Here is a 17,678-nt window from a genome sequence, read left to right as displayed (position 1 = left end):
ATATTCATGATTATTTTTCATTTTTTCACTAAACTCCACCTCATTCAGCCCGGGAGCTGTACTCGACCTTCACTTAGCATTAATAAGATACTAATATTTATGTAACAATATAATTTAGCTCCAATCATAATAATACACAAAATATTTAAAAAATCATCTTCCATTCAGTTACAGATAACATGCATTATTCGATTGATGATGTTATATTCATATAGATATTTGCCATATAATATATATCACGTAGACATAACTAAAATAATATTTTTTTTTACAAAATTATTTCTTGATATATAAAATTCGAAAAAGAGGGAATGTACAACAAATAATAAAAAAATTAAACGAATTCAGATAGGTATCAAAAGGACGTATCACGAAGATTAAAGCAATTCTTTGAGATTGGACACTGCCTTCTTCAAGAGATCCTGCTGGGTCCTAGAGTGCTTGATTTCCAGTTCAACCAGTTCTATCAAACTGAAAAACATCGTTTTATCAACATCGGCTTCGTGAATCAACGAATTATTGAATTTACATACGAAAAAAAAAACTTGACAAACTTATCATTGGTCCTAGGCAAAAGACTCTTCAACGGCTAATAGAAAGATCAAGGAATAAACCAAAAAAGTATTCAACAGCTTTCAATAATACTGCAAACCATTCTCCTCACCATATTTTAGTGAAGAGATTGGATTGTTCAAAAGAATTATTCACCTGATGCTAAAGTGGATTTTTTTTAAACAGAAGGAATATTTATAACAAAATAGAACCGTCCTCTGACATGACATAGAAGTTTGAAAATAAGTAGTGTCCGACCGAAACTGGTTTTTACGACCGAAACTGGTTTTTACGACCGAAACCGAAAACGAATTTTGGCAGCGGTCTCAGTTTCGGCCGAAACCGAAACTTCCTTACAAGGATTGTTTTGATGGAAAAATAAAAAAAACGTTATAACAATCAGTCAGTCTTAATTTTTTATTTTTAAATCACAACATTATGCAGTCTTCGACATGATTGATAAGCAACATAACAAACCCTTATTTAAGAAAAAATATTAATTGCACCTTGAAAATACTTAAAATAGGTGAGGTGTTTATTTGAGTATGTGTAGATCCTTCTTTTGAATGTTTTTGATTTTTTGATGGTTTTTCAAAAATATTGAACATAAAATTACTTATTTAAGTCGTTACCTAATATCACAATAGCTACTTAATATTTATGTAATAAACAAAGTAAATCACAAAGTAAGTCACGACATGATTAGGTACGCGGACGCGGCAAAATATCTTCGTTTCTTGTATGAAATTCAACGCGCCGAACATGACCGATCACAGCGCGGGAACTCCCGAATGCAATTTCGGTTTCGGTCGTCAGCAGGTTTGCCGCCGAAACTAAACCGAACCCGTCTTTTGCCGAAACTCGACCGAAACCGAACTTTCGGTCGGACACTAAAAATAAGACAAATTTTGAGAAGTAAATCTGTAGGATATCGTTGATTTTTTCAATCCGAAACGTCAAGGAGAGTAACTAGGAAATTCTAAAAATTGAAGTTGAAAAATAAAATTAAAGTAAAAAAAGACTATTCTGAACTTAGCTCACATTGAGAAAGAACATATAAAAAATGATCGAATATTCACCTCTTCTTAAATGCATGTAACCTCCTGGTCTTGAAATCTAGTAGCTCCTCTTTAGCTTGAGCAGAAATAGATTCGAACTGCTCGCAAGCGGCAGACTGTGCATGTTCAGCCTAAAAGAAAAATCATAAACGAGCAACCAAACCAGTGAACAAACATACGTCTGATGAAAACTATTTTTCCACACACCAGAACTATGTAATACTTTGTGGTATTTTTAGTCAACTTAGTTGATACCCTCAAGAGGGGATTATACGTTTTGTCCTTTTTAATGTAATGTGTTTTTGTAGCTCCATATCTCATGTTGTTAAGAACTTTCAGACTATACCCTACTCCTCTACGGAAGTTTTAAAATGCTCACACTATATTTATAAGTAACTTCGAAGGCATGGAGTGCCTAGACATGCGAGATAGTGTTAGTTAGTACCTATTTAGTTCTAGAATACAACTCAATAATAGACAGTAACGCCACCTCTTAGCAACAAGCGGAAATACCCTACTATTTTTGTTGAGAACAATATAATCTTCCTTATCGATATAAAAGGAGTGCGTCGGCGGCGACGTCAGTCTGTTGAGTCGAGTAATCGAAGCGATACGGTCGGATTTTAGTTGTACTGCAAGGTAATGATTGTGAAGTCTAAATTTAATATACGGCCATCTGCAAAATTGAGTTTGACGCCCCTATACTACTAATCGATAGAGAATTTGATACTCTATACGTTGATACTATTCATTTTTTTCCAAATTTCAATTGCTGACTTCAAAATTATATGGAAAGTTACTGCCTGCCAAATTTAGGCAAATTTACCCAAGAAAAATATTTGAAATTTGAGGAGGAGCAATTTTTCATGAAATATCAAGGCTGGGTTATTTTGGTCAAAATTTATGACATGACTGAGTTGGTCTTTTCCTCAAGCTAATGAAGTAAAAGAACTTCACAGTTCCAGAATAACAAAAATTATTAGATGCAATATAAGCAAGATGTTTCACTGCTACTTTTAACAAAGACCAACATAGTTGTTTCTCATCTACTGAAACTGATTTTTCTTTCATGCTAAGAACAGCTCTATAAAAAGACCAATTAAAAATTAAATGTCTAAAGATCTATTCAAGGCAATATACATCTATCTATCTACCTATTCTACTCAAACTATCTGCCACTAAACATACCTCTTGAACCTCTGGAGCCTGTTAGCCAAAAACATAAGACACAAAATCAATATCAATGTTATCTTAGTCGATCATTTGTCTCACATGAATTTTGTTTGTAATATGAATGTTGAAAACGTGGTTATTCCCTGAAAGCTCAAAACTTCTTTCATGATCGGCGATTCTAGTTTTAACATTTTTTGAAGTTCTTCAGGAGTTATAAAGAACAATTCAAAAAGGAACAAAGATAATAAATCAGGGGGTCTACAAACCAACATGTTGATCAAGCCCAAAAATTTATAATATAGGAAGAACTTCAAGAAATTTCCAAAACGAGAATCGCCGAACATAAAAGAAGTTTTGAGCTAAAGGAAACTAATTTCACCTATGCTTGCCGCCACGATTTCAACACGGACTAACTACGAAAATTCAACTTGCTAGAATTCGGTCCAATGGGGAATGTTCCTCAATTTGGGTTATTACAGCAAATGCAAGTTTGAACAAAATTAAGTTGAGTTTAATTCATGAGTTTTTCAAATTCACTCCAAAAAGTATTCAAATTGATGTTTCAAATGTTGGGTGTTAATTTTCAAAGGGATTTGTTTCTAATTCACATATTGGCAACAGCGCCTATATCGAGTTGAAATAATTTATAGGTACTTAGATATTCCTTAAAAAAGGCAAATTATCTTTATAAATCAACAATTAAGGCAAAATATAAATTATAGTTCAATACCATCTCCACGAGCCACATAAACAATAGTTGTTTTGTTATTTATTTATTTAGAGGAAGATAGGTTAGGTGCACAAAATGTCATATGTCACAGAATGTCTCGGAACTCAGAACATAAGTACACAGAACACCACGCCTCTGAAATATGTCATCTTTGTTTGTCTCATACAGGTGACAGATTCACTATCCTTTATTAGCTATAACCGATGTTGCCAAATGGTGAAATAGAAACGAATCCCTTTAAATGTTGAATGCATTATTTCATTCCTCTTTTTTGAATATTTAAATAATTTTTTAAAGAAAAATATTGAAATGATAAGTTTAAAATGCGTTGTTTTAGAGTTCTTTCATGAAAACTACTTGATTTTCGTCAGGAGGAACATTCCCCATTATTCCAATATTTTTTGAAAGGCCAACAGAAACATATTAACTGTTTTTTTAGAAATGATATGGTAATAATTTGTGCTTTCTAAATCTAGCTGTTTTGCCAGAATAAACCATTTATCTAACCAGAAAGTAATACATATTTTATTATACCTAATTGATTATTCAAAACTTTTCTGTTTTCTCATTACCTACCTACTGTTATATAAAAGATATTGTAGAATAGTTTGATGTATCAGTAACTGATGAAGCTACTGTGTAGCGAAACGCTATTCATTTGCACCTGACTTACCATATGTACTTTCTGTATCCTCCATGACAAATGAATACTACTGTCATTATTATTAAAAAATATTGATGAAAGTACTCAAGACTTGTAATAAATAAATATAAGAGAAAATTGCCGCAATTCTGTAGATTGCAATCAATAGTATAAACACTTCAAAACTTACAGCATGAATGTCCTTATTTTTATGCCTGGCCTTCTCAAGGGTTCTATTGGCATTTTCATAGTTTGCTAAACATTTCAAACGTCTGACGAGAAGCGCCTTGGCTGCCTGGCTGTCTCTCATGTAGTACCGAAGGGTGTCTGCTAGCTTCAAATCTTGGTCGCTTGCAACTCTACTTTCTATTTTCTGAATCAACAAATACAAACATTCGCAATGTTTGAAATTTCACTTAGAAAAAACTACTCACCCTAATTTTTTCAAGAGTATCTGACACTTTTGCTAAATATTTGTCCAAATGACCATTATCGCTATTTGCTAATTGCAATAAACCGCTGGATATTTTGATATAGCTATCGGCAAGCTCTGAAATAGAATTGCAGAAAAAAAATTTTTTCGTAACAATAAAGTACCTACACTTTTTCCACATAGAACTTTAAAAATATGTAGAGCATTCTACATGAATCATAAATCTTCTGTTTGATTCATTCAGTTGAGATGAAAGAAAAGAAATCTGACAGACAATTCAAAATAACACCATTTAACTATAATTTCCAAACCAGCCAAATTATTTCCTTGTTAACAAAACAAATTAAAACAAACTTTTAAAAGCAATCACACAATAGAATGAATTTAGAAAATTAATTAAAAGAAAAAGATCTAATTCAAAAATTATTTCAAAAAGCTTATAACCAATAACATCAAATTTTGCTGTAATTAGTTTTCCTAGAATTCGTCTCGTTCAATTATTTTTTTCACTTCAACTACCATTCAATGTAATTTGTTCTCTGTTCAAGTTATCCCTACTTCCCTACTAATATCATAAATGAGAATGTAAGTTTGTTTGTTACGGTTTCACTGCGAAAACTACTCAACCGATCATCATGAAATTTTGTACACATGTTCTTGGAGGTATAAGAAGTAACACAGGATACTAAAAAAAAGTTATTTTTTATGTAATATAAAAAAAAATTGTCAAAAAAATCTCAAAATCTAGTTACTTTGTTGGTTAGGTTAGAATAGTTTAGGTTAGGTTAGGTAGGTTAGGTAGTTAGGTTAGGTAGTTTGTTCCTTACGGTTTCACACGAAAACTACTCAACGGATCATCATGAAATTTTGTACACATGTTCTTGGGGGTATTAGAAGTGACGCAGGATACTAAAATAAAGTTATTTTTATGTAATATAAAAAAAAATTGCCAAAAAAATCTCAAAATCTAGCTACTTTGTTGGTTAGGTTAGAATAGTTTAGGTTAGGTTAGGTTAGGTAGGTTAGGTAGTTAGGTTAGGTAGTTTGTTCCTTATGGTTTCACACGAAAACTACTCAACGGATCATCATGAAATTTTGTACACATGTTCTTGGGGGTATTAGAAGTAACATAGGATACTTTTTATTTAAAAAAAATATTATTAAGTGTTTGTCAAAAAATCTCAAAATCTAGCTACTTTGTTGGTTAGGTTAGGTTAGTTTTGGTTAGGTTACGATAGGTTAGGTTAGGGGCACAAGTTTCATATAAGAGGGAAGACCAGTTTGAAGAGGACAAAAGTCAATAAATATTTTTCGACAGAAATAAAAATTCACCCTATTTTTTTAACAAACCTCGTATATTATCAACAACAGTGGTTTTACTTCAGAACCTTGTAGTATATCTACTGTATAATTTTGAAATTCAAACTCAATTTATCTTATTCAATGTCATCTATCCCCGGACGAGATGACAAAAAAAAAATTTTTCCTGATTGATTCGACTGTTACTTGAAGAAAATCCATAGTAATTTCATAAACTACACACACAAAAGTTCGTGGAGATCAAATCATAATGTGCAGTTTTATTAATATTGAAGAGATATTTTTTGACAATGGATTTCGAAAAATCTCTTTGAAAGCCAAACTGTTTTTTGTAAATGGTTCATGAATATCAGAAACTTAAATAACTGAATTTGAAGCCTTGTCAAACTGAATTTACTATCAATTTTTCGTAATTGTATTCAAAATTACAATGGATGGTCCAGGTAAACAATTTTTGAGGATTTTTGTTACCTGATTTGTAAATGGGTTTCATTTATTCAATTTTCAATGTTTCTGAATGAATACTTGCCTACATAACAACAAAGCAAACTTTTTCGGCCCCCCGAGATTAATTGTTGGGAAAGAACGGTTTAGGCTTTCCACTTTTCCAGCTTCATACAAAAAAGTGTAGGAATCTTTCAAAGAAAGGAAGAGAAATGATTGAATTCAAAATAAACTTTTTATAAAATTGTATGATTGCAATTGTTTTTCTTCCTTTCTCTGGAAGATTACCAGTTTTTTGTAAACCTTCCTTTCCCAACATTTTTTATATAACTCAATTGCAACACAAGAAACTGAATATTAACTTACAATCAAAAATTATTATTTTACCTTTATGTTTTTCAGTCATCCTATCGGTGCGATAAGTAGCTTCCTTGAGCTGACTATGATACTCTGTCAAAGAGTTCATTTGTTGCTCAAAAAAGTCATTAACATCTCTAACAGTTGCGTTCAAGTAATACTGATCAGTGGTGGTTCCGACAGATTTGAACAATCCTCCCAGCTGTTGCAGTTTTCCTTTTGGACGGGCACACAGATCTTGATCATATTCTAGGAAAACATGTAGGTGCGAATCTTCACGAAAAATTGAGTGACTCGCGAGTCTGGTGAGGAAAACTTCGTGCATGGCAACAGTTTTCTTAAATGTCGCTAAATATTCACTGAAATATATACGAAAACCGTACTAGTACTATTATTCTCTGTATGATCTTTTTGAGAATCAAACTGCAAAAAACTACTCACGCCTCCAATTCTTGCTTCATTTTAGTGAACTCTTCTTTAGTCATAGTTCCCTCGCCTTCTCCCAGTCGCTGCAGTTTTTCCCGAGAGGCATCAAAATTTGGTCGGGGTGGTGGAGGAGGTATCTATTATGTTTATTTATGATATATATGCCCAGTGAAAACAACCAACTTTTCATACTCACAATATACCCAGCGTACTTAGCCTCCTCCTCATAACGATCGTGAAGCCAAATGAATTCTTCGTGCTGACGAACTACCAAAAACTCTGGTTTTTGGAAATTCTTCATTGTTGTCCGGGTATGAACTGTAAACTTGACTTTATCTTTTTCGCTCAAAGCATCAGATATATCCACCATAAGTGAATTATCTGTTAGAGGGATAGTATTCCCTTCTTCTGCACATCTGTCAGTCTGAAATTAAAGGTAATTGCATGATTTTCTTATCAAGTTTACGCCCCTTGTATTGATAATACAATACAAAAATACATTATTTTGGGCAAAGTTACAAAACAGGTGATCATACCATTGTGATCGAACTACTGAAAGTTAATTATTCATAAACTGATAAGAAAACTAGAAAAAATAAACTATGAAAAACAGTACACAGCTACAATTCACTTCACTTCACTCAAAGTTCTTGGCCTTTGCTTCCCTATAGGCGCATTTAGCCAGCTCGATTCGGATGGTTACAGCTTGGTCTGATTGTGAATCATGCTGTAATCCAAGACTTCTGTTTTCTTGATTAGATTTGATGTTTACTGGTCCGTTATCTCTTCTCGTGCTAGATAAGGATAAGTGACAGATAGAATACAAACAAAGGTTAAAACGAAAATAGGAAAAGGGATGGATGAAGATCATAATTTGATTTTGTTCTGATCTATAAATTTTATTAAAGCTTTAAGTATTGGAATATTCAGTTGTCTCAATACGGTTGTAATACTAAACGGAGTAGCAATTCCTTTGAGGATGAGTTCTTTATATAAATCCTTGTTATCAGTCTTATTGATCGGGCACTCGAAGAATATATGATTAAGTGTGTCTCGCATTCCACATTCACAATTAGGGTTATCTACAATTTTTAATCTATATAAATGTTCTTTATTAGTACAATGACCCGTTTTCATTCTAATAATCGAGGTTATGTGCCTTCTATCCATGTATGGATATTTAAGATACCATGTATCCTTTGGATACTCTTCGTGAATCAGATGATACATTTTACCTTTTTGTTGGATATCTTGTTTCCATGATCTGTAAAATTCCTCCTTTATGTTACTCTGGAAAAATGGCATTAGACTATATTTATCTGGTTTAATATTCAGTGGAATATTTAGTGTTGTGCCAAGTTTAGCCAAAGAATCAGCTTTTTCATTGCCATCAATTTTCGAGTGTCCGGGAACCCATGCAAGTTTGAAAACAACATTATTTATAGAGGACAGATAAATCATTTGCTTAATTGTCATACTAATATAGTCACTCTTGGCAGAGATGTGATGTGATTTGATTCTATTTATTGCACTTAGGGAATCCGTTATTATTATATTTTTACTGATATTTTTTTCTAGGCACATCGTAATTCCTTTATGAATAGCAATGAGTTCGGCGTCACATATAGTTAGATGCTCGTGTACTCTGGCGGTGAAAGATATGTCTCTTTGAGGGATTGCAACTCCTATTCCTACCCTGTTTTGCATTTTTGATGCATCCGTGAACACAAGATTATATTCTGCATAGTTTTCAGAGAAATTATTGAATTTGATTCTGCATAACGGATCGTTTTTTTGTATGTTAGGGTGAATCTGTTGGATATTGTGAATATATATATCATATTCAAAGCTGAAGGCTGGGATGATTTCATTGAAGTATATTTGATTTCGGACTGGATATATGTATTCCAATGCGCTAACCAAGTATGGAATTTCTCTATTCTTCCAGTATCCTTGTTTATTTTTACATATGTCACTTAATGATTCTAATAAATCTATAATAGGCGCGGTGTGATCAACTCTAATTAATACAAATTTTGTTGCCAACCATTTACGTCTAAACTCTAAACTTGTTTCGCCAGTTTCTGCCAGCAATGCATTAGTCGGGGTGGATTTCATGGTACCTGTAACTGCTCGCAAACCCTGGTAAAATACTGTATTAAGTTTGCACAGGTTTTTCTTGGTACTGGGTTGGAAGAGGATGGATCCAAAATCAAGATGAGTTTTGACTAGACCGTTAAAAGCCATTAGAAGGCATTTGGGATCGGCGCCCCACCACACCCTACTGAAGCATCGTATTACATTTATTCCTTGATTAGCACGTTTAATAATGTTATTAATATGGGTATCCCATTTGAGGTTGTGTGTGATTGTTACCCCTAAATATTTAACTTCTTTTTTAACTGATAAGTTGTATGAATCAATGCTGATTGTGAGATTGTGTTTTACTTTTTTATTGTTAAAGAACCATATAGCGTCGCATTTTTGAATGGCCATCTGTAACTGATGTTTGTCCATCCATTTTTTTATTTTATGTAGTGTACAGTTAATTTCGTTTTCCATTACTTTTATATTATTTCCTTTGACCAATAAAATTAAGTCGTCCGCGTATGCAATGAGTTTACTACTGGAAGGAACAACATCATACAAGGATCTCAGATAAATGTTAAATAATACCGGACTTAAGGGAGATCCCTGGGGTAATCCCCTTGTTGCCAATCCAGGACCGTGTAAATTATCTTCATTATCTAAGACATATGTCAGTCGATTATTAAATATTCTAAAAATTAGATTGGCCAAGTCGTCTTGTATTCCGTAATGTATGAGATAACTATGCAATTTAGATAAGTTAATATTATCATAAGCACCTTTTATGTCTAGCAAAACTGCTACCGCCATCTGATTTTGCCCAAAAGCAGTCTGTACGTATGTTACCACGTATGCTACTGCGTCCATTATTCCTTGTCCCCTTCTGAATCCTGTCTGGAGGGGAGATAGGATCTGATTATGTTCAATATACCATTCTATTCTATTTTTAATCATCTTTTCTAAAAGTTTTAATCCGCAAGCTTGGAGAGCTATAGGTCTGAAATTGTTAAAGTTATCCGCTTTCCTATTTTCTTTCAAAATTCCCAATATGATGTATTCCTTCCAGTCTTGAGGTAACCTATGTCCTTTTAAGATTTGGTTGTATACTTCTAAAAGTTTGAATTTCATAATTTCTGGGAGATTAAGAAACATGATATACGGAATATTATCCCGACCAGGAGCCGATTTCTTTCTTAACCTGAGACTGATATGTAATTCGTTAATCTGGAATGGTTTAGAATAGTTGGTCTCGTTGGAAAGTTCGAAATCTGGATTGATGTCGCAAACCGTGATTTTTTCTAGGATGAATTTTGCCATGTTACTATCAGGTAATTTATTTGAGAAGGCAGTATTTATTTTTTGGTTCGAAAATTTTTTAATGACCCCCCATACATAGGAAATGTTCATCTCTCTATTCAATGAAGCACAAAATTTTTGAAATCCTAACTTTTTTTTCTTTTTAAAAATCTTTTGGTTCTAGCTATGATCTGCTTAACTGAGATGTAATTTTCTAATGAAGGAGTATTTTTGAATATTCGTAGAATTTTTTTCCTATCCTCTACTTGTCTGTCACAGTCACTATCCCACCACGGGCATACAGGATTTGAGCTCTTATATGTTTTTTTTGGAATACTTGAATCTGCAGCATTTTTCATAATGTCAATAATATCTTCATATGTATAATTATGGTTATTATCTATACTGTCCGACACATAATTATAATATTTTCTCCAATTGGCTTTGCGGTAAATTCTATTGTTTTTATTGTTCATGATTACATTTGTGTTTTCATATTCTCTGTATGTACACATAGTGGGATAGTGATCACTGTTACCACAGTCTAGTAGTACTTTCCAATTACACTTATTAGCAATATCGGCCGATACTATGGTTAAGTCTAGTGGGCTAGGAGAATGGGAGGGGTTAGTGACTCTGGTGGAAGACCCATCATTCAATATAATTAAGTTGTTTTCCTCTAAAACTGACATCAGTACATTACCGTTATAGTTACTATTATTGCTTCCCCACATGGAATGGTGAGCATTCATGTCTCCCATCCATATTATTTTCCTGTCTACATTACCTATCATTCTGTTCAAAGTATTTTCTGAAGGAATATTATTCGGACTGCAGTACAAATTTAGTATATGAATGTTTCCTATTTGTATTACTAAAAACTGGAAGTTGTCATTATTAGTTCCCTCACCAGAATTGATAACTTTATATTTATAACCCGATCTGATAAGAATTGCAACCCCCCCATATCCATCATCTCTGTCTGCTCTAATTATATTGAAGGATTTAATAGTGAATGAATATCCACGTTTCAGCCAGGTTTCATTTAATAATATAATGTCCGGATTGTAATCATTAATAATTTTGATTAAGTTATGTTTATTAGCGTTCACACTTCTAACATTCCACTGAATGATCTTCAGATTTTCCAGAGTAACTATTGGAGCCAGACTGATAGATTTACCGCTCATGATTTGGGACATCCCGATCCCTATATGCTTTTAATTGATTTATTAGTTTAACTACTGTGTCTTGAATGTTAGGAGAAATTTCTGTGAATAAAGTCATGAATTGTTTTATAATGTCATTGTCTGAGGAAGGGCTTATTCCGACATTTGATGAACTGGCACCCGTTGGCCTGCAAAGTCTTTCCTCATTTTCCTTATCACTACTTTTATTGGTATTTGTTTCCAAGCTATTGTTGATAAGTTGATTATTGAGATAATTCATCATTACCCCATTTGTGGGTTGATGTATCATTCCATTAGGATTTATTAAAGTTTCATTTAAGGCTTCTCTGTCATAACCACTGGATTGATTATTGTGTCTTTTTTCCTTACTATTTGTTACTATTTGTGTGTATTTTCGTTTGTGTGTATTTGTATTATCGTGATAAACCTGTTGTCTTTGTCTTATATGAATATTCTCATGAGAGGTAGATGGTGATGTCCTTAAGGGAGGAAAATTTTGAGTGGTTTGTATTAATCTGTCTGAATTATTATCTTTAGGTATAAGTTGGGCTGCTTCAAAAAATGATATATTATCAAAAGTCATCTTTTCTTTTATTCGTTTTTGTCTGTCGTATTCTTTACATTCTCTACTGTTAGACTTGTGTTTACCTTTACAGTGAAAACACTTAATTTGAGTGCAATGATCGTAAATTTCATCATTTTCATGAGTTTCTGAACAATTAAAGCATTTACGTTTACCTCTACACTGTTTTTTAGTATGACCAAATAAGAGGCAGGAATAGCATTGGGTGACCGGAGCTACATATGGGGTTACTGGAAAAGTCATATAACATAGATCAATTTTGGCAGGTAGGATTACCCCCTCAAATGTAACTAGAATAGTAGCAGTTGGTTTATAATGCACTTCTCCATCCTCCACTACTCTCCTATTCATTCTTTTAACCTGTAGTACTTTGAATTGACTTTTAATCAGATGTTTGATTTCATCTTCCGTAAAGTGATTGTGTATTCCCCTTACAATACCTTTACAAGTTATTTTATTAAATGGTATATATACTTTGTACCCTTTCTTTGTAAGATCATTATTGTTGATAAAATTATTTGCCTCAATTCTCCTATTGAATTCCACTCCAATTCTATTTCTACCTCTATTGGTAATTTTGCTAATATGCGATAATTTTAAATCAAAAACCTCTTTTGCTATCTTTAACTGATTAAGTCTTCCAATATAATTTCCTGACTCTTCAGTTGCTTCAATTATAACTGTGAAAGGTCCCAAGGAACCTTCTTTATAAAAAAGTGTATCTTTTTCATGTTCTTGAGTTTTTGTTAAATTTGTATTTAAAGTTTTTTCAGTCAAAGAATGCAAATTTCTATTTTCCTGAATATTAAACATATTAACGTTATCAGCAAGGGACTGAGAGTTGAAAATACTTTCTACCTCAAAGTCTTCGCTATCTCCGTCGTTATTCAAATTGAATATGTTTGACTCTTCCATCATTTTTTTTTTGACACGAGGGGGAGATTCCTCTCCCCCCGACTCCGAACTCATGTTATAAAAAAGGTTAAATCAAATTATGTATGGGTTGATTTATAAGAATGTATGAATATGAGATGAGTAAAAGAAAAGATACTAGCACACCTGTTTGATCTTCTCTGATTGCAGATTCAACCTCTCTTCCAATTTGTGACGCTGACACTTTTTCGACCAGTTCACTCAATGAAAGCCAGATCACGAATCCCACAGCTACAATTAAACGAATTTTCAACATTGACAGTACACAGATCTCAACAAACAATTCAACTTCTTCTTTCATTTCTTTTGGAACGTCACTGTCACTTCGACATAACTGTCAATCACATAATAGGCACGAGCGTTGAAATTTTTTTGAAACCTATTAATGTTGAATGATATTAATTCAAATTCCAATAAAAATATTTGCAAAAAGAGATGATACAATAGGTCAGAGACAAAAATACAACCGCTCCAGTTGCAAGTAACACATATCAACTTAGGTCATATTTTAAAATTGGTTGATGAATTATTAACTTTTTATTTTGTTACCATTAATTGATGACAGAATCTGCGATAACGGTCGATAAATTTATGAACTCACTCCTCTAAGCGAAATAAATGGAAATCAATTAACTCATTTCATATAAGAAAATTATTATTTCGAAATAAAATCTCTAAACATTCATTTTTCCCAAAAATACCTACTTCCCCAAATAGTACCACGCTTCATATGGAATTATATCTGACAGCCGTTAATGCAATATACTTCACTGAGATTAATCTTGCAGATGTTTCTCGTTCATCCAGCAGCAAGATTATGCTGAAATCATTCCTACAGACCGGTTTCGAGGTAATATTTCTCATTGGTACAGGAAAGATCAGCCCCAAAAAGTAGTGTGCTTGGAACTCGATTGATTTCAACGCTGTTCCACTGCATATATGAAATCTCCATCTAAGAGTAAGATTGTTGATTAGTAACAGCTCTATCTCGCCAACAAAGCATCAAGCGGTAAAAAACATCCCATGTATCAATTCTTCAACAGAAATCAAAGTAAGTTCGAATTGTGTATCGAGGAGAGATTATAAGGAATATCAGAAACGATTCATTGTCAAAATAATGAATTCGAAATGACACGTTAACGGCATTATAGTCATATTTGCCACCCAAGGCATCTATCTCTTTTTAGAATGTGAGGTCAATGGTCTCTTTCTAATGACCAATCCAACTTGTCATTAATACGAAAACTCCAAGATTCAGTAAGAGAAAGTGTGGTTAAGTATATTTGTATGAAATTTGAAAACTTTATTTAAATGAAGTTTCTATCCAATGCACTCAATAATATCATATGTAATATCAAAAGTGCTAGGGTGTGCTCAACTTTTCATCCAAAACCTCCATGGAATGTGCTATTTTTTGGAACAGACGAATTTTCCCTATATAGTTTGAAAGCTCTAAGCTCGGAAAGGTGAGGCATTTATCATTGAGGATTGATAATGAATTCCACCTTAATTTCATAGTGTTTTCTTTCAAGTGTGCGAGGTGTATTAGTAAATAAATTGGAAATTGCTAGCCTCTCTCAAGGAAGTCACAATACCGTGTGGAATTATGCAGAAAAAGAGAATATGTTGGTTCACAATTGGCCAGTTTCTATAGAGAATGGATCTTTCCACTTGGGGGTCGTGGTATCTTTCGGAAAGTTAATTCCCGAATCAATTATTAATAAGTTCCCTTTGTGAGTATGTATCCTCCGATTTCATTGGTTTACTAAAACTGTTAACATATTCATTCATTATTCTTCAGTGGCATATTGAACGTCCATGCAAGTTTGCTTCCCAGATGGAGAGGCGCGGCCCCGATAATCTACACTTTAGCAAAAGGAGATTCAGAAACCGGAATTACAATAATGCGGATAAAGCCCAATAAGTTTGATGTCGGGGAAATTGTAGCACAAGAAAGGGTGCCAGTACCAAAAAATGTGTTCATGCCAGAATTACGACAGAGGCTAGGACAATTGGGTGCGGAATGTTTAGTGAAAACTTTGAGAAACCTTCCAGAATCACTGGAAAACGCCAGGCCACAATCAAATGAGAAAGTCACTTTAGGTGAGATGATTTTTGGAAAAAAGTATTTACCACTAGGTTAACAATATTTTGAATAGTTATTGTTCCATAAGACTTGAGTTGTGACGATTTAAATTTTTACAGCACCAAAAATCACACCTGATTTCGCCACAATTGACTGGATGAATATGCAATCTAGTGATGTTTACAATTTATATAGAGCTTTACACGGCTTTCTCTCACCAACTACCAGCTGGAAAGGCATACCGGTCAAACTGCATGATATAGAAGAGTGTAATGAATCTATAACTCATGCCAATGAAGAACCCATTGGAGTTGGTTATGTGAAATATGATAAAAGAACTAAAGCATTGAGGATAATCTGTTCAAATAGAACCTGTATCAGTGTTGGTAAAATAAGTGTTTTTGGTAAGAAAGTAATGAGTGCATCTGATTTCAATAATGGATATTTGAAAAAAGTTTTTCCATCGGATAGATACTTCAGATGAATCGTTAAATACAAAATATACACACAAGGACTGCCAGCAAACCCTGCAGACATTTTCTTCAACAGAAGCTTCAACAAAGGACTTTTTCAGTTGATCTCTTTTTGTTGTTCAGGTTGCATTTTTTACTAACGTCATCTTCACGTCCATAAGAAAACGAAAGATTCATTAGCTGTGCTTATACTTCAAAGAGGAATATTAAATTTTCAAAATATATAACAAAGTTTTGATTGATTTCAAATGAAAGATCTCCATAAATATTTGTACCTGTTGAATTTAGGTAATGGAAAATAAATAATAAACTTTCCTGTGTGTTTATATATTTATCTTCATCAAATGCAGATCAAGCTATATTATATGGTATCTTGCTTTTTTCAAAATGAATAAATACTTGTACCATGTTTTCATCCACTGGAAGGACGGACCTGCCTTAGTGTGTAGTACATGTACTATCAATTTATGCTTTCAAAAATACTAAGGACAATTATTGGGTTTATGAAAAGTATTCTTCACTTTTGGTTTTTGAGAGGTTTTTGGTCTATTTAAGTGGAATCTATTCTTACTGCAAAGTTTTGGGAACATGTTCATCAAATAATATAAATAGAGGCTATCCTTCAACTGTACAAGGGAAAGTATGATTTAAATTTGGAGCCAATGTTTTTCTGGGACTGAGTTCGCTGAATATGACTATCTTGAAGAAAATCTTTGGTTGATATATTTATATTTTCCCTGTAGTTGTTTTGGGTACTTTTCCAATGAGTTAATTTCCCTGTTTAATTGATCTTGTGATTAATTAAAGTAGCCATAGAATCTTTGAACAAATAATGGGAAAAATTGATTGAACATTCTAACTTAGTGATGAAAAATCAGAATTTATTTGACTTCGTGTGGAAATACTTATGTTAATAAATGAAAAATGAGAAATAAACATTCCTAGGATGTTTTGTTACTCATTTTTCATGATGGTCTCCTACTCGGTAGTAATGTAATCCATCCGTCCATCAATTTACTGTAAGTAAATGATTACAGCAAAATAACAAGGATTTTTTCATGGGAAAAGAGACAAAATTTGATCATGAACTCTTTTTTGAAAGACCTGCTTTTGAAGTTTTACTCACGTGTCTACACTCTGGATCACTGAATAGTGCTTGATATCTGTCTGGTGTTGAGTTTCTCCTGGGCCTTCTCAATCTAGACATCTCACAAATTTACCACAATAATGGGTCACTTATTCAATTTATTTTCTTTCATGTATTTACTCATGTAGAGGTACTGTTTCTGTTCAAAATTCGAATTTTTTTCCATTTCTGTTTTTGTGCACCCATAAAAAAGTTCAAAATTTGAATGTTTTGAACTCTGACATCAAAATTTGAAGCCGCCAATCACTGCCCTTTAAATTTCCTGTGTTGCCAAAGTACAACTCTTCACACTCAACAATCTAACGTTCGGTAAATGTCAGAGGGTTTCAGGTTTGTTCTGGGGGTCGGGAAACTTTCACCGATAAGGGCGCTAGTGTGTTCAACAAATGGTGTCATTAAACGGTAATTAGATATTCGAACATAACACGTTTTGTCTTCAAACCATTCTTTTGTGAAAATTCTATGTACGGTATATTTCACAACTATCAAATAAAATACTTAATTATTAATTAACAGAGAAGTGAAAGATTCTTACTATACATTGCGTGGTAACCTTCCAAAGGCAATACTAGGATGACTGGGGTATCTCTGAAAGATTATTCTTTATCCACTGTAGAAGCGACAAAACGCCATCGAATCAATCGACTCCGAGTAAGGAGTCACAAAAATATTCAAGAAATAGAAAAGACCAAGTACAGATAAGGTGATAATATTTTCAACAACAAATTCGTGATTGTGTGTATGGG

General features: G+C 33.2%; 3 protein-coding genes across 5 annotated transcripts; 1 reads left to right on the top strand and 2 right to left on the bottom strand.

The window, feature by feature from the left end:
* Positions 1-94: 94 nt before the first annotated feature.
* Positions 95-17,111, bottom strand: Snx6 (Sorting nexin 6). Of its 3 annotated transcripts, none has more exons than XM_023173797.2 (9): positions 13,466-13,521; positions 7,673-7,764; positions 7,333-7,560; positions 7,152-7,273; positions 6,741-7,069; positions 4,591-4,706; positions 4,347-4,529; positions 1,632-1,741; positions 95-471 (listed from the first exon to the last, which is right to left on the bottom strand). In XM_023173797.2, exons 2-9 carry the CDS (start codon positions 7,673-7,675, stop codon positions 378-380), a joined length of 1,185 nt encoding a protein of 394 aa, XP_023029565.1. In that variant the 5' UTR covers positions 7,676-7,764; positions 13,466-13,521; the 3' UTR covers positions 95-377. The 3 variants fall into 3 exon arrangements, with proteins under 3 accessions (XP_023029565.1, XP_074041169.1, XP_023029564.1); XM_074185068.1 differs by lacking the exon at positions 13,466-13,521 and adding an exon at positions 13,353-13,457 and having other exon boundaries at positions 7,673-7,930; XM_023173796.2 differs by lacking the exons at positions 7,673-7,764; positions 13,466-13,521 and adding an exon at positions 16,912-17,111.
* Positions 7,937-13,346, bottom strand: LOC141486668 (uncharacterized). Its single transcript, XM_074185067.1, has one exon. The coding sequence runs from the start codon at positions 10,629-10,631 to the stop codon at positions 8,004-8,006; it is 2,628 nt and encodes an 875-aa protein (XP_074041168.1). The 5' UTR covers positions 10,632-13,346; the 3' UTR covers positions 7,937-8,003.
* Positions 14,482-16,099, top strand: LOC111517582 (methionyl-tRNA formyltransferase, mitochondrial). The gene is made up of 4 exons (XM_023173798.2): positions 14,482-14,692; positions 14,759-14,959; positions 15,028-15,329; positions 15,432-16,099. Exons 1-4 carry the CDS (start codon positions 14,538-14,540, stop codon positions 15,794-15,796), a joined length of 1,023 nt encoding a protein of 340 aa, XP_023029566.2. The 5' UTR covers positions 14,482-14,537; the 3' UTR covers positions 15,797-16,099.
* Positions 17,112-17,678: the final 567 nt, after the last annotated feature.

This window comes from Leptinotarsa decemlineata, unplaced genomic scaffold (assembly GCF_025532065.1).
Source record: "Leptinotarsa decemlineata unplaced genomic scaffold, Ldec_3_MD MMD2_tig00026361_RagTag_RagTag, whole genome shotgun sequence".
NCBI classification, from domain to species: domain Eukaryota; kingdom Metazoa; phylum Arthropoda; class Insecta; order Coleoptera; family Chrysomelidae; genus Leptinotarsa; species Leptinotarsa decemlineata.
Note: the sequence above shows the minus strand (reverse complement) of the source record. Positions and strands in the feature narration are given on the sequence as shown.

Excerpts from the sequence above, each read along its gene's own strand:
- LOC141486668 (XM_074185067.1), bottom strand. The coding sequence starts at position 10,631 with ATGAACATTTCCTATGTATGGGGGGTCATTAAAAAATTTTCGAACCAA.
- LOC111517582 (XM_023173798.2), top strand. The coding sequence starts at position 14,538 with ATGAAGTTTCTATCCAATGCACTCAATAATATCATATGTAATATCAAA. Across the intron at positions 14,693-14,758 it reads AAAGCTCTAAGCTCGGAAAG|TGTGCGAGGTGTATTAGTAA; the intron begins GTGAGGCATTTA and ends TTTTCTTTCAAG. Across the intron at positions 15,330-15,431 it reads AAATGAGAAAGTCACTTTAG|CACCAAAAATCACACCTGAT; the intron begins GTGAGATGATTT and ends AAATTTTTACAG.
- Snx6 (XM_023173796.2), bottom strand. The coding sequence starts at position 16,992 with ATGTCTAGATTGAGAAGGCCCAGGAGAAACTCAACACCAGACAGATAT. Across the intron at positions 7,274-7,332 it reads CTAAGTACGCTGGGTATATT|ATACCTCCTCCACCACCCCG; the intron begins GTGAGTATGAAA and ends TAAACATAATAG. Across the intron at positions 1,742-4,346 it reads AAAATAAGGACATTCATGCT|GCTGAACATGCACAGTCTGC; the intron begins GTAAGTTTTGAA and ends TTTTTCTTTTAG.